This window comes from Oryctolagus cuniculus, chromosome 19, assembly GCF_964237555.1.
Source record: "Oryctolagus cuniculus chromosome 19, mOryCun1.1, whole genome shotgun sequence".
Taxonomy (NCBI): domain Eukaryota; kingdom Metazoa; phylum Chordata; class Mammalia; order Lagomorpha; family Leporidae; genus Oryctolagus; species Oryctolagus cuniculus.
This window is the reverse complement of record NC_091450.1, coordinates 43,589,149-43,603,302: the sequence shown is the minus strand read 5'-3', so window position 1 is coordinate 43,603,302 and position 14,154 is coordinate 43,589,149. Positions and strand designations below refer to the sequence as shown.

At 63.8% G+C, this 14,154-nt stretch overlaps 1 protein-coding gene across 1 annotated transcript; it reads left to right on the top strand.

Moving 5' to 3' along the window:
* Positions 1 to 3,966: 3,966 nt before the first annotated feature.
* Positions 3,967 to 12,288, top strand: MYL10 (myosin light chain 10). Its single transcript, XM_017338760.3, has 7 exons — positions 3,967 to 4,051; positions 5,940 to 6,032; positions 6,308 to 6,383; positions 6,753 to 6,857; positions 10,841 to 10,919; positions 11,925 to 11,973; positions 12,083 to 12,288. The coding sequence occupies exons 1-7, from the start codon at positions 4,049 to 4,051 to the stop codon at positions 12,179 to 12,181; spliced, it is 504 nt and encodes a 167-aa protein (XP_017194249.2). The 5' UTR covers positions 3,967 to 4,048; the 3' UTR covers positions 12,182 to 12,288.
* The last annotated feature ends 1,866 nt before the right edge of the window (positions 12,289 to 14,154 follow it).

Genomic DNA, 14,154 nt, shown 5'->3' with positions numbered 1-14,154 from the left:
CCTCTTGGCCACTCCCTCCCCACAGGTGCCATCAGAGCCAGTCTCTGTCTCCTGGCTCTGCCAGGGGTCCTGGGGTTTCCAGTCTCGCTGGACGGCCGTGCCCAGCACATGTTGGAGGGAAAAGCTGCCTGCAGGCACTTCCTGAATGCAGAGGACTAGGGAGGAGTCAGCAGGGGCCACGTGGTCCACCTGTCATCCAGTTCAGCAGAGGCCACCGCTTGGGGACACGGCTGGAGCACCCTGGAGAGACCCCGGAGGTGTGTGCCCTGCCCCCTTTCTTCCAGCAGGCCAGGCTCTGGCCAGTGGGCGGGAGGCACAGAAAGGAGGGCTCCCTGGGGGCGGTGCCCACCTGTCCTGCACCCGCACGGCCAATCATCGCCTCCTTCAGGGACCCAGACCTGCGACAATGCTCCGAGGCACCCAGGGTCCGAGGCGCGCCTGGGTGCAACCAGACAGCGGAGGCACCTCGTGAACCATCTGACGCTCGAGTCGTTCTTTATCAGCGTAAACAGGTTGTGTTGTGCGTCTCACGAGCTTAGCATCTTTACTTTATCGCACAACAAATCGCACAGGATTTAGCGTGTATTTAATTAATTTGACAAAAATAGTTCAACAACTGTAAACACGGCTGAGCAAGCACACGTGCGGGGACACGAACCCCTGGCTCCCGAGGGCTCGGCTGGGCGGGGGCTGGGAGGAGGCGGCCCAGATGACACCCAGGTCAGGGAGAGGAGGCGGGGGTGGGGGGCCCAGTGGGGTGGGGTCATTGGCTTCCTCCTGTTCCCGAGGGGTGGGAAACCCCGTTGCCACTGCTGGTGATGGCTGCAGTGCCCAGCCCTCTGCCACCCATGTGGGAGACCCGGATGGAGTTCCTGGCTCCTGGGTTCAGCCTGGCCCAGCCCTGGCTGTTGTGGGCATTTGGGGAGTGAACCAGCAGCTGGGAGATCTCTCTGTTGTTCTGTTTCTCTGCATTTTATTTTATTTTATTTTAAACATTTTATTTGAGAGGTAGAGTTAGAAAGAGGGAGAGAGAGCGAGAGAGAGAGAGAGCAAGAGAGAGGCAGAGAGAGAGAGAGGTCTTCCATCCGCTGGTTCACTCCCCAAGTGGCTGCAATGGTTGGAGCTGAGTCAATCTGAAGCCAGGAGCCAGGAGCTTCTTCCAGGTCTTCCACGCGGCTGCAGGGGCCCAAGCACTGGGGCCATCTTCCACTGCTTTCCCAGGCCACAGCAGAGAGCTGGATCGGAAGAAGAGCAGCCGGGACTCGAACCAGCGCCCATATGGGATGCCAGCACTGCAGGCAGAGGCTTAGCCTACTACACCACAGCACTGGCCCATTGCAGTGTTTTTGCTCCGAAATGAACGTATCTCTGAATTCCGTGTCCCAGGATCAGAAATCCTCCTGCATGCACCCCCCCCCCCCCCGGAGTGCCACAGCACCAGCCAGAGCTTAGAATCCAGAGCCCAGAGAGAGGACACACACACACACCCCGCCGCGTTTCCCAGCAGCCCTTGGGGCTCCCTCCCGCCACCCCTGTCCTGCTCTATCCCCACCCTGGGAAATCACCCGTGTGCTGTCTGTCGCTAGAGCTTAGTTCGTATTTTCTAGAATCTTCTACAAATGGTTTCTGTTCAGTATATAGTCTTAAAATGAGGCTTGGATGTGAGAACACTTTCAGGTTTGCAGGAAAGTTGCGAAGATGGCAGACCCCCGGCGTCCCCTACTGTCCATGCCTGGTTTGTTTGGTTATTGATCTGAAAGGTTCTCCCCCACTGGGCTTGGGAGGGCATGGACCTTGTTCCCATGGTCCCCTGGCTGGGAGCAGAGACGGCTCCGGGAGTGTCTCAGACCCCAGGGGCTGCCGAGGCCCGCTGGGCAGTGGGGTCAGTGTCACCCTGTAGCGATGGCACCTGACCCGGTATCCCCACTTGAGGTTGGGGACCAGGGGACTTGGAGAAGTGGTTTGGGGGTTGGCGCTGTGGTGTAGCAGGTAAAGCTGCCGCCTGCAGTGCCAGCATCCCATATGGGCTCTGGTTCAAGTCCTGGCTGCTCCACTTCTGATCCAGCTCTCTGTTGTGGCCTGGGAAAGCAGCAGAAGATGGCCCAAGTTCTTGGGCCCCTGCACCCACATGGGAGACCCAGGAGAAGCTCCTGGCTCCTGGCTTCGGATCAGCCCAGCTCCAACCGTTGTGGTCGTCTGGGGAGTGAACCAGTGGAAGGAAGACCTCTCTCTCTCTCTCTCTCTGCCTCTACCTCTCTGTTACTCTTTCAAATAAATAAAGAAATCTTAACCAAAAAAAAGAAGTGTTTTGGGCAGGACTCCAACCCCAGCCAGCGACACCAAAGCCGCCCCACCCCACTCCTTCCACTCCCTAGGCAGCCCCATGGCAGCTTCCAGGGGGCCGGAGTGCTGGTGCCACTTCTCAGATGGGACAAACTGAGGGTCTGGGTGTCACTGAGGGCCCAGGGCTGCCACACCCTCCCCGCCCTACCCCTGCCCCGGGATGGGGGTGGTGGTGCCCCGGCCTCTGCCAGCTCGGGATTCACCGCCTGTCACCCTGCACGTCTCTTGCACATCCCCCGAGGCCGTCCTAAGCCTTCCGGAGCCCCTCCACGTCCCCAGCGTGATCCCCGCTCCCGGAGACAGGGGCTTAGGCTCTGAGCCTCGCCTGAGGAGGCCCCGGGCCAGCAGGAAGCCAGGGGGAGTTAGAGCGTCCGCCGGCCGCCGGCTGGCATCCCCTCCTCTGCCTGCTCAGCGAGCCCAGAGCCAGGAGGCGCCAGCGCAGGCTCGCAGACCTGGCGAGGGGAGGCTGTACCCGGTACCCCATGGCTGGTGTCCTGCTGCACAGCCCCAGAAATGGAAGTCATGGCCGGCTGGGGCTGGAGTTTGGGGCTTCTGTCCCCAGAGCCCCGGCCTGCTGAACACAGTGGTCAGTGCCCTGAGGGGGCACCACTAGAGGAAGCCATTGGGAGACCCTGAGGCAGGGCCCGGCCCCAGGCCTGGTGTGGGCGCCACCCCAGGTGTTCTGGGAGCTCAGACGGGCTGGCTGGAACCAGCTGCAGTCAGCCCCGACTGGGGGCGGGGCAGGGGAAAGATGGCCAGAACGTTCTGGAAGGTTCTTTCTGGAACGACTGGAAAGAGGGGCTCTCATTTTAGTCCCACCCCCTAGCAGCCTCGGGTGAGTGACAAGCTGTGTGTGCCTCAGTTTCTCACCCGGGGGCAGGATCCGACGTGGGGATGCATGGTCTACACCTGCTATGCTTTCCACAGTCAGTCTCTTTCTTATTGTTACCAAATTCTGTCCTTCCAGGGCAAGGGATTAGCTGTACCAGGGCCCAGAGGCCCAGGCCAGCTCCGGGGCCCCGTGGGCTCCGCGCCGGAGCCCTGCACTGCCGGCCCTGGAAGCCCATCAGAGGTCTGCAGGTCCCACGCAGCCGCCTGTGTGGCCAGGTGGTCAGGAGGCTGAGCTGGGGCTGCCAGCGTGGGCACCCGCACGAGTGCTCTCACCCCCACTTTGCCTTTGTCTTTTGGCTTCCCCAGAACCTGCTGTGTGCAGAGGCAGGAGGTGGGCCAGGGAGGTGGTTGAGGGCCTGGCAGACAGCAGTGAGGCAGAAGCCCCCCTGTGGGCAGACCAGGGCAGGGCCGCAGCCCCCTCCCACCTCCGCTGTTCCCAGAGGCACACACTCGGGGGCCCTGCCACGTCGTTGCTGTCCCTGGCTGGCGTGGGCGGCCCCGCCCTGCGAGTGCTCCCCGGCCCCCCACGGCCCACGGCCAAGTCTGCCCAGCTGGCTGCAGCCTCCGCTGCCTGTGTGCCCTTGGCCACCTGCCCCTTCCGGAGCTCGGTCCCCTGGCTGAAGAGCAAACAGTTGGCCCAGCACCGGCGGAGAGCCCTTGGATCTCCCATCCCCACCCACTCCCCACGGCCCAGGGCGGACGCCTGGCAGGGGGGCCCCTGTCCTGTCTGGCGCCTGCCTTGGGCAGGAGCACTATTTAAAGAGGGTCCCCGGGCCACCTCCACCCCACTGCAGCGCCAGGGAGCACTCAGACCATGGTAGGCTGGGGCCACCTCTCCTGCCCTCCGCTGCCCTCCCCAGGAGGTGTGCACAGCTTGGGGCTGCCGTCCCTCCCTTCCTGATCGCAACCCCTGACCCCTGACCCTGACTTCACTTGTGATGCTAACCTTTATCTCATGCCTGTACTCACCCCAACCTTGACTTGGTTCCTTCCTCCGACATCCTTGAACTCGACCTTGACCCTGACGCTGGTCCAACCTCGTCTTCGCCTTGGATGCTCTCTGTGGGTGGCCAGTCCATTCGTGTGGGTTCCTAGCTGGGCCTCTGTTTTCTGAGACTTGGTGGGAGCCTCCCAGGTGCAGGCTAGGGGAGAGAGGAAGAAGAGGGTGGAGGGCACTCCCAGCGCTGCTGGTCACTCTTGCCTGTGTCCCCCAGGGGTCCCTCATCCTGGCCTCTTCTTGGCCACCGGCATGGTGCAGGATCCACCCTTCCCTCTGCCACCCTCTGTGGGTTACCTGTCCCCAGGTCCTTGGGGACAAGGACAGGACTGGCTTCAGCTCTGGGTCACCTCCAGGGAGGCATTTTCTTGGTCTGATAGACTCGGGAAAGACAAGCCAATGTCTGTACATTGTGGAAGCTGTGAGCAGCAGGTGGGCCCTGGAACTAGGCGACCCCCCTCTGTCCTAAGATCTCCTCCCAGGGCAGGGGTGGGGGTCATTGACTTCCTAGGGGCCCCCCAGGCCAGAAGAGGGTCAGGGCTGGGAGCCCTGGGCCTCAGCCCCTGTGGTGCCAGGAGAGGATAGTGGCTCCTTCCTGCTGTGGGGAGCTCCGAGCTGCAGCCGGGGCCGTGCGGACTAGGATGGGCGCAAGAGGCCGCAGACGGATGCGATCCTTTTTTTATTAACCAGAGGGGAACGTCTGTATAATTACGGGCGATGAGCTCTGCAGGGAAGAGCTCTTGCTGATGGTGTCTGAAGGGATTTATAAATATCGCCGAGGTTTTACAGCATCGGAAGGCACCGTCCGCCCGGCCAGCCCCCTTTCGAAGGATTAGTGCAGACGGGGCGCCCAGTAAAAGCTAATTATAAATCCGCCGGGTGCTGCTGCTCCCCACGCCGCCAGGGAGCCCGAGGGAGGGGGCGGGGGGTGGGAGGGGAGACCACACAAGCACTGGGAGGCAGGAGAAGGGGGATGAGCTGGAGGCGGGAGCTGGCAGGGGGCGCCCGGGTCTCTGCCACCCCACGGAGTCTCTTTGTGGGGCCAAGGCTGGCAGCTGAGGGAAGACCCCTCGGGCTGTCCTGGGGACCCAGAGCTTCCAGTGAGTGCCTAATGGGGGGCTCTCAGGAGCCACCACATCCTGAAAGCAGCCCCTGGGGGCAGCAGGGCCAGCCAGGGCCCCATTACTCCACGTGGGTGGTCGGAGGCTCCACCTGCTGCTTTGAGCTCTGTGCGGTGAATTGCAAACATGGACTGGTCCCTGCTGGGAGCCAGGCTAGGGACAGGAGCCACCAGAGGTGGCACCACCCTGGGCCTTGTCTCTTAGGGAGGTCCACATTTAGTGGGGGCAGGAGACACAGAGAGATAAGACCGAACAGGGTGGGGCCAGGAACGGTGGTAGTCAGGGAAGGCCTCTCGGAGGAGGGGGCAGAGGCGCTGACCCTGAAGGGTGACAGTGGATTGAGGGCAGAGCAGGGGACTGAGGTGGCAGGCAGTAGAAGTCCTGGGTGATCAGCAAGGGACAGATCACCCTGAGAACTCCGGGGACAGTCTCAGCAGCTCCCACTCAGATGCTGCAACCCGGGGTGGGGGTGAGCCCAGTGCCTGGGGTGTCTGTGTGCAGGGGGTGTCCCTCAGGGCTGTGGGGTTCTGGGAGATGGGGTGCGGGGGGCACCAGGGGCTGGGTTGACAGTACGACGGTCCCTGCAGGCACCCAGGAGAGCCCGGAAGCGGACGGAAGGCGGCGCCACCTCCAATGTCTTCTCCATGTTCGATCAGTCCCAGATCCAGGAGTTTAAAGAGGTTCATGGCTGCCCATGACGTCATCACACGGCCGGCCTCCGAGCCTGGGACCCCCAGCTGGGCCCCTCTCTCACTCTCTCTCTCTAAGCTTCAGTCATCCTGGCCATAAGGCTGATGTGAGAGATTGGCCCAGAGGCCCGCAGCCTGCCGTATACTGTAGGCGCTCAGAGAGGGCGGCTGGGCGGCGCCTCGGGCAGTGGTCAGCAGGACAGCTCTGGGGTGGCTGGGCCTGGGTGGCGGGGGGTGGGGGGGCGCTCAGTCCCTGTCTCTGCCAGGCTTTCACCATCATGGACCAGAACCGGGATGGCTTCATCGACAAGGAGGACCTGAGGGACACCTTTGCCGCGCTGGGTGGGTGCCCAGCCACGGGCGGGGCGCGTGGGGAGCCTGGGGCGGGCCGGGGGCTCCAGAAGGAGGGGCGGAGGCGTCAGCAGGGGCTCCTGGCTGTGAGAGGAGGCGAGAGCTCGGGGACAGGAAGGGGCTTTGCAAGGGCCCAGAGCAGGGGGCCTGGGTGTACGGGGGAGACGCTGGGGCTGGGGTGGGGGAGGGGGTGTGAGCATCCTCTGGATGCCCAGGGACCACGAGGACTCCCAGAGTCCCCACCTCCAGGCAGACCCCCCGCTGTGGTCCCCAGCTCTACTGTCCCCTGCTGCCTACACACTGGGTCCCTTCACCCCCCCTTCATGCTCCCGCCCCCCGCCCCTCCCCCCTTCCCCGCAGGCCGCATCAATGTCAAGAACGAGGAGCTAGATGCCATGGTGAAAGAGGCGCCGGGCCCCATCAACTTCACCATCTTCCTGACCATGTTTGGGGAGAAGCTGAAGGGTAAGCCAGCTCTGGGGAGTACGGGGAGTGGACGGGAGGAGGGGTACAGCAGCCAGGCCCCTGGGTGCACAGAGCCCTGTCTTAGTCCCTCCCCCACCCCCCTGCACTGCACTGGCTCCGCCACCCTCAGCGCAGTGCCCCCCACTTCCTGTCCCCTCCTTTCTGCCCCCCTGCCCATGGCCCCCTGCAGATGGTGGGGGCTGCTGCAGGCCGAGGAGGTGGGGGGGACATAGGGGGTCTCCAAGGGCCTCCGTGGCCCGCCCTGGTGCAGGCAGGTGCTCAGCTGTGCTGTGCTACAGTGACCACAGCCCCCAGAGCTGGGAGATGTAGGCTGGGAGAGGCTGTGACCCCTACCCCAGGTGTCCAGCCACAAGTGGCCAGGATGGAGTCCCAGCCCCGACCCCCGGCTCTAACCACTGCTCTCTCCTGAGACCCAGCACCAAGCTGGGGCTGGAGGGTAGGGGGAGGTACCTGTGCCCCCTTTCTCTCCCGGGGAACCCCTCTGTGGTGACACCCCCAGGTCAGGAGGGGAGGCCAGGACTGCTGCTGCCTCATGCCCCCCACCCCCCACCCCCGGCTTCCCTGCCTCGGCTGTGTCTGGTCAGGTCACGGCCTGGCCCTGCACACCCCCAGGCTGGCATGGGCAGGCACCCCTGTTTCCCTGCTGTTTAATTTTTCTTTATTTATTTGCATTTTATTTGAAAGGCAAAAACAGACAGAGAGAAATCTTTCGTCCATTGGTTCACTCCCCGAATGCCCACAACAACAGCTGGGGCTGGGTCAAGCCAGAGCCAGGAGCCTGGAACTCCATCCGGGTCTCCCTCGTGGGTGGCAGGCACTTGGGCCATCACCTGCTGCCTCCCAGGGGCTGCGTTGGCAGGAAGCTAGCGTGGAGAGGGTAGCCAGGACTCGAACTCGGGCACTCCCGTAAGGGCTGCTGGAGTCCGAGGCAGCAGCTTCCCCCGGCTCCTCCGGCTTCCGGCAGCTGATCCACTCCCGCCTCTGCACGTCCATCCCCCGTCTCGGCTCTCCAAGCCTCCCTCACCCGAGGATGTCTGTCGTGGGGTTCAGGGCCCACGGGGGCAGGGGCCCAGCGTGATCTTCTGCCTTGAATTCCTAGCTTTACGTATGCAAAGCCCCTCTCCCTCTGTGGGCGACTCCCACCTGCTCTCGTGGCTGCGTGGTCTTAGGAGCCGTCAGGTAACACGCTCCCGGAATGAACCTTGCATTCTCCCTGGGGGAGAGCCGTGACCTGCTGGAGCGGGCAGGAGGCTCGGAGCTGCTCCCAGGGCTGGAAGGGGACCCACTGTCCAGCTGATTGTTGGAAATGAGGGAACTGGGGGGCGGGAGGGGGGCAGGCAACCTCCTCTGGAACAGGCTTTGAACTTGAGGCTGGACAGCCAAGTCCCGAGCATCCTTGGGAACCTCCCGAAGGGCGCAGAAGCCCAGGAGGCCGGGGCGGGGTGCTCTAGCCAGCAGTTTTTGGACAGAGCAGATGGATACATGGGTGTCCAGCTTGCACCCAGAGCAACGCATGGGAGAGGGCCTGGGGAAACCGCCTTGGAGTCGCTGGGGACGACGGTGGACCCCTCCGTCCTGGGCTGGGGCTCGCGTCCTGCTCCAAGAACGAGGGCTTAGCTCTGGGACCCTTCTGGGGTGCTCAGGGAGACAGGGGACCCCAGCTCTGCGGGGGCCTGAAGTTCAGGCGGGCCCGTGGCCGGGCTGGTGCTGCAGCCGGGGCCTGGCAGGGCCTGGTGGCTACAGCCTTTTCTCATTTTCGCAGGGGCGCCGGGGCGGGGGCTCCAGCTGGCCCGGCCTGCGTGAGACCAGCTGGTGGGGGGAGAGGCCTGCGCGGGAGGGCAGGGGCCGCCTCTCGCCGCTAATTGGGACGAGGAGACTTTGTCCTGAGAGGCCCAGCTGCGCCGGGGAGGCAGCCGGGTTTATGAGGTTTGCCGTCCCCGGGGGGCAGAGGCTCTCTCTGGGGAGGCGGGAGCAGGCACTGCCCGCCCAGCCTGCCCATGGCAGTGAGCCGCCGGGGGCCGCTGGGCCTGAGCGAAGCCCAGGGCATGGTCCCCGGGAGGGCGGGCTCGCAGCTGGAAGCTGGCGGGCTGTGGCACAGGACACAGAGTCCACGCCACAGCCCCATCCAGTGGCTTTGGCAGCTCCAGCGCCGCAGGCCTGGAGCTGCACCCCTGCCTGCCCCTCGCCGCCACCACTCTGCCTGCTCAGCCGACCTGGAGCCCTGCCCTAGTGGGACCCTGGGCAGTCTCTGGTCTGACTGCATGGGCTCCCTCTGCCCTGCCGCCAGGAGCTGCCAGGCCAGTGGGTTCAGTGTGGCCAGCTTGGTCACCCCAGGCCAGCGTCAGAGATTCTGAGTGACTCAAATGAACTCCATGTCTAACAGGGGAGACACAGGTGGCCCTGGCCCAGTCTGATGGAGGAGGCCCAGGTGGCCCTGGCCCAGTCTGATAGAGGAGGCACAGTCAGCCCTGGCCCAGTCTAATGGAGGAGATGTGGTGGTCCTGGCCCAGTCTGATGGAGGAGATGTGGTGGCCCTGGCCCAATCTGATGCAGGAGACACAGGTGGCCCTGGCCGGGTGCATGGTAGTGCTGGCCAGTCTGATGGAGGAGGTGTGGTAGCCCTGGTAAGTCTGATGGAGGAGACATGTGGCCCTGGCCCAGTCTGATGGAGGAGACACAGGTAGCCCTAGCCAAGTCTGATGGAGGAGGTATGGTAGCCCTGATAAGTCTGATGCAGGAGACACAGGCGACCCTGGCCCAGTCTGATGGAGGAGACACAGGTGGCCCTGGCCCAGTCTGATGGAGGAGGCACAGGCAGCCCTGGCCCAGTCTGATTGGCAGGAGCACACAGGCACAGAACCGTCAGGGACTCCACAGTTCACACAGGTGGCTTAAACGCCCCCTTCTCCTTCGTGTGGGACCTCAGGCAAGGCCCGGAAGTCGGCATCCTCTGTGATAAGCCGGGCACACTGTGTGTCCCGCCCGGACTGCCCTGGCCTCGTGGCCCGGACGGCTGTGAGGCTGTCCCCATCTTGGCGGCAGGGACGCCCCGCCCTGCTGGCCCCGCCCCCACTTCACTGCTAACGCATCTGAGCTTTGAAGGAAGCCCGCAGCACCCGGGGTGCACGGGGAGCTAGGTGGGGGGTGCAGTGTGACGGGAGGAGGAGCCCAGGCGAGGACCGCCGGGTCACCCGCTGGCATCCACACAGCCCGGGAGACTTCACGCAAGCCCCTCCCTCTCTCTCAGCCTCAGTTTCCCTGTCGATACAGTGAGTTCCCCATCTCCTGGATGCTTTCAGAATCCTGTTTCTAAGATTGATTTATTTATGTGGGAGGCAGAGTGACAGAGAGAGCAGGAGAGACACAGAGAGGTCTTCCCTCCGCCGGGTCCCTCCCCAAATGGCTGCAATGGCCAGGGCTGGGCCAGGCTGAAGCCAGGAGCCAGGAGCTCCATCTGGGTATTCCCTGTGGGTGCAGGGGCCTGAGCACCTGGGCCGTCTTCCACTGCTTTCCCAGGCGCATTAGCAGGGAGCGGGACTGGAGCCAGCGCCATATTGCGGCAGCCTCGCAGACCCCTGCTGTGCCAGTGCCCGCGCCCCGGCCTTTAGCCCCACCCCCACTCACAGCTCCCTGCTCCTCTCTGGGGTCACAAGTGGACCCCAACCTCCCGGACCCTGCGGCTGTGTCAGCTGCGAGACCTCGAGGGAGCGCCTTCACCCCTCTGGGCCTCCGTTTCTCCCTCTGCAACACGAGGACAGCGAGACGTCTGGTGAGGTGGCCGGGTCCAGTCGTGCAGGTAGCTCACTGGGACCACGCAGGGTGCGCCCCTGTTTCAGAGGGGGCTCAGCACCCCCTGCCGAGCAGGGGCTCCCCCAGAGCCATGCGCCCTTCTGCGGAGGGCCCTGGGTGGCGCCTGTCCCCAAGGGGCCCTCTCCACCCTGCCCTGGCTGCGCTGTTTCTAGGCACGGACCCGGAGGAGACCATTCTGCATGCCTTCAAGGTGTTCGACACTGAAGAAAAGGGTTTTGTCAAGGCTGACTTGTAAGTCGCCCCTGTCCCCCTGTCTCTGCCCCCTAGTGGCTGGGCCTGTGGGAGGGAGGGGCTGGCAGTGGGGGAGGGGTGCAGATGGGGAGGGTCTGTCCCTCTCACCCGCCCTCATCCAAGGCGGTGGGTTCCACAGACGCTGTTCGGGTGTCACCAGGCTGTGGCTCTCGCCTCCCCATCCCTCCCTTGGGACCTGAGCCTCCACCTGCATCCTGGGGACCAGGGGCGCCTCTCGGCGGCATGGCCTGGAGGAACCCTCGGGTGTCTCCTGGGGACAGGTCTTTGGGGACCCAGTTTTGAGAGCAAGGGGCCCTGGCTGCTCTGGCTACCAGCCAGATGGGCTACAGGGGAGACTCTGGTTAAAACCCAGTCCCCAGCTCAGGGAGCTGGAAACCCGGCCCGCGTGCCGCTGCTGCCAGGCACCTCTGAGCCCATCCTGCCCCCCCGGAGCCCCCGGAAGTCCCTCCCAGCCCTGCCTCTGCCACCTCCGCCGGCCCCAGGCAGCTTCGGCTGCTGAACCCACAGCAACGCCCGGCCTGGCCCCAGGTCCCAAGGAAATGACGCCAGCGAGGGCTGAATCTGTGACTAGCTCTAGAGCAGGCCTAGCGCGTAGATGTTTCCAGAATGTTCCGCCTCCCGGGCTTTGCGCAAGCGTCACTCGGCTCACAGTCTTGGTTTCCCCTTGGTAAGAGAAGGCTCTTAGTACTGAGTACTTAGTACTGAGTACTGAGCAAGGACTGGGACCCGCGCAGGCCTTCCCAGGCCAGACATCGGTGACAATCATAGGCTTGGGAACAGTGTGTCCCAGGCGAGGCTGAAGAGACCCCCAGGGGCCCAGGCGCAGGGCATCAGAAAGCGCCCCGTGGCCGTGGCCGTGGCTGGGCAGGGAGGGGACCTGCGGTCCCTGGGGGAAGCTGCCCCAGGCCACACAGTCGCCTGGGAGCTCCCAGTGCCAGCCCCAGGCGATGGCCTTGGCCGTGACTGTTTTCCTCCTTGGAATAGCATCAAAGAGAAGCTCATGACCCAGGCCGACCGATTCAGCGAGGAGGAGGTGAGTGGGGGGTGGGGCTTCTTCATCCCCACGGCGCCAGGCCCCGCCCCCACTTCCGCCAGGGCGTGGGGGTGGGGGGCCAGGCTGACTCCCTGCTCCCCGCCTCCAGGTCAAGCAGATGTTCGCGGCGTTCCCGCCAGATGTGTGCGGCAACCTGGACTACCGGAACCTGTGCTACGTCATCACGCACGGCGAGGAGAAGGACTAGGAGACCCCGCCCACAGGGAGGCCGGCGATACTGGGGGTGGGGGTGGGAGTCCTGCAGCCACAGCGGGTGCTGGGAAGAGGCCAGAATAAAATCCGCTTGCGAAGGTCTGAGTGTGCGTGATCCGGGCTCCCGCCTGGGAGACAGTGGAACATTCCTAGCGTGTCGGCGTCTCTGGCTTCGCTCAGATGTTCCTGATGAGCTGGTGTTTAGAGCTAATGGACAGTTTTAATGAGCCCCAGCTGGGCCCCGGGCCCTCGCCTTCGTGTCTGTAGATTTTATTGAGCACCTAGTGCGCGCCAGACCTCATGCCCGTCCCGGGGACTGGAAGATGAACCACAGATCTGGCTGTGGGCAGGGAGATGGCGCCGGCTGGGGGGGGGGGGGGCAGGAGACACCTGCAGCCGGGGGCGGGGGTCCCGGAGCTGCTGAGGAAGGGGTGTGCTGGCTCAAGGGGTGTTTCCGGGGAGGCAGGGGGTCTTCAGTGGGACACCCACCCTCACAGCACCAGCCGCAGAATAAGTGGATAAATCGGGCTCTGTCCAGATTGAAAACCTCTGTTCACCAAAGACAGAGTTAAAGACGTGGGGAGACGGAGTGCAGGATGGGTGGAGCCCCAGCAACACACAGGTCACGAGGAAGACCTCATTTCTGGAATCTATTTCCATTAAAAAATGGGCCAAGCTTTGGTGCAGTGGTTAAGTTGACCGCTTGGGGCGCCCGAGTGCCTGGTTCGAATCCTGGCTCTGCTTCTGATCCAGTTTCCAGCTAGCGCACACGCTGGGAGACAGCAGGGCGTGGCTCAGGGATGTGGGTCCCTACCGCTCACAAGGGAGCTCTGGGTGGAGTTCCTGGCTCCTGGCTGCAGCCTGGCCCTTTCAAGTAAATCAATACATCTTAAAAAAAGAAAAACGTTAGTTCTGAGATATCATTCACGCCATGTTAAAGCAGCTCTTAGTATATTTGTAAGGCTGTGCAGCCGTCACCACGACCTCTGTCCAGAACATTCCATACCCCCAAAGGACAGCCATGAGCAGCCACTCCCCACCCTCCCCGCACCCAGCCCTGGAAGCCCAGGTGGAGACAGGTGTGAGTGGTCACCGAGCCTTGGCATCAAGCGAGATCCACGGACTTCATTAGACAGAGGCATGGACATGATAGCCCGGGGAAAGGAAGGGAGGGAGGGAGAGGAGATAGCGCCAGGGGGACTGAGCTCCCAGCACCCACAGATGGAGAGCCAGGGAGGAGAGGGCTCTGGCGGGAGGGGCTGAGCTCAGCGGGGTGGGGTGGGGGTGGCTGCATGGGTTCCAGCTGAGAGCAGGAGGCCCCTGGGCACTGGACTTGCAGCTCCGAGCAGCAGCCATCGGCAGGGGCCTGGACAGCTGGGCCCTGGGGGAACCTGAGCCAGGACAGCAGGTGGCAGGGACTGGCAGGGGCTAGGAGCCCGCCCTGAGTGCTTAGGGCAGGAGGGGGCTGGCTGAGGCGAGGGAGGCCAAGCACTGATCTCAACCCTGGGAGTACAGCCAGGGAAACTGAGGCATGGCGGGACTGGCAGTGGAGCCGAGGCAGCCCGATGCAGGCTCTGTGCCCATATGCTGCACCCCATAGTGGGCCAACAGGGGTGGCAACTGGGGTTGGGGTTCCTCCAAGGAAGAGCAGGTGCAGGTGCAGCCATGGCCTTGGGGTAGGGTGGCTGGGTGGGTGGGGTGAAGAATCCAGTATCCCGGAGGCCAGGAAGAGGAGGTGAGGGAGGTGGCAGGCTGGACCCTGCAGTGGGCCAGACCTGGCTGCCCGTCCTGAGCTCTCGCTCCCCCTGGGGGTGGGGTTGGAGTGAGCAAAGCCCTCAGCACCCTGGAGCTCCTGACCCAGGCCACAGGGCCCAGGAGGCCGCCTGGCTCCCTCTGGCTCTCTAGGCTTTGCCTTTGCTGGCAACGCTGGGCCCAGCCCTGTCTGAGCTGTGGGAGAACTGGTCGGAC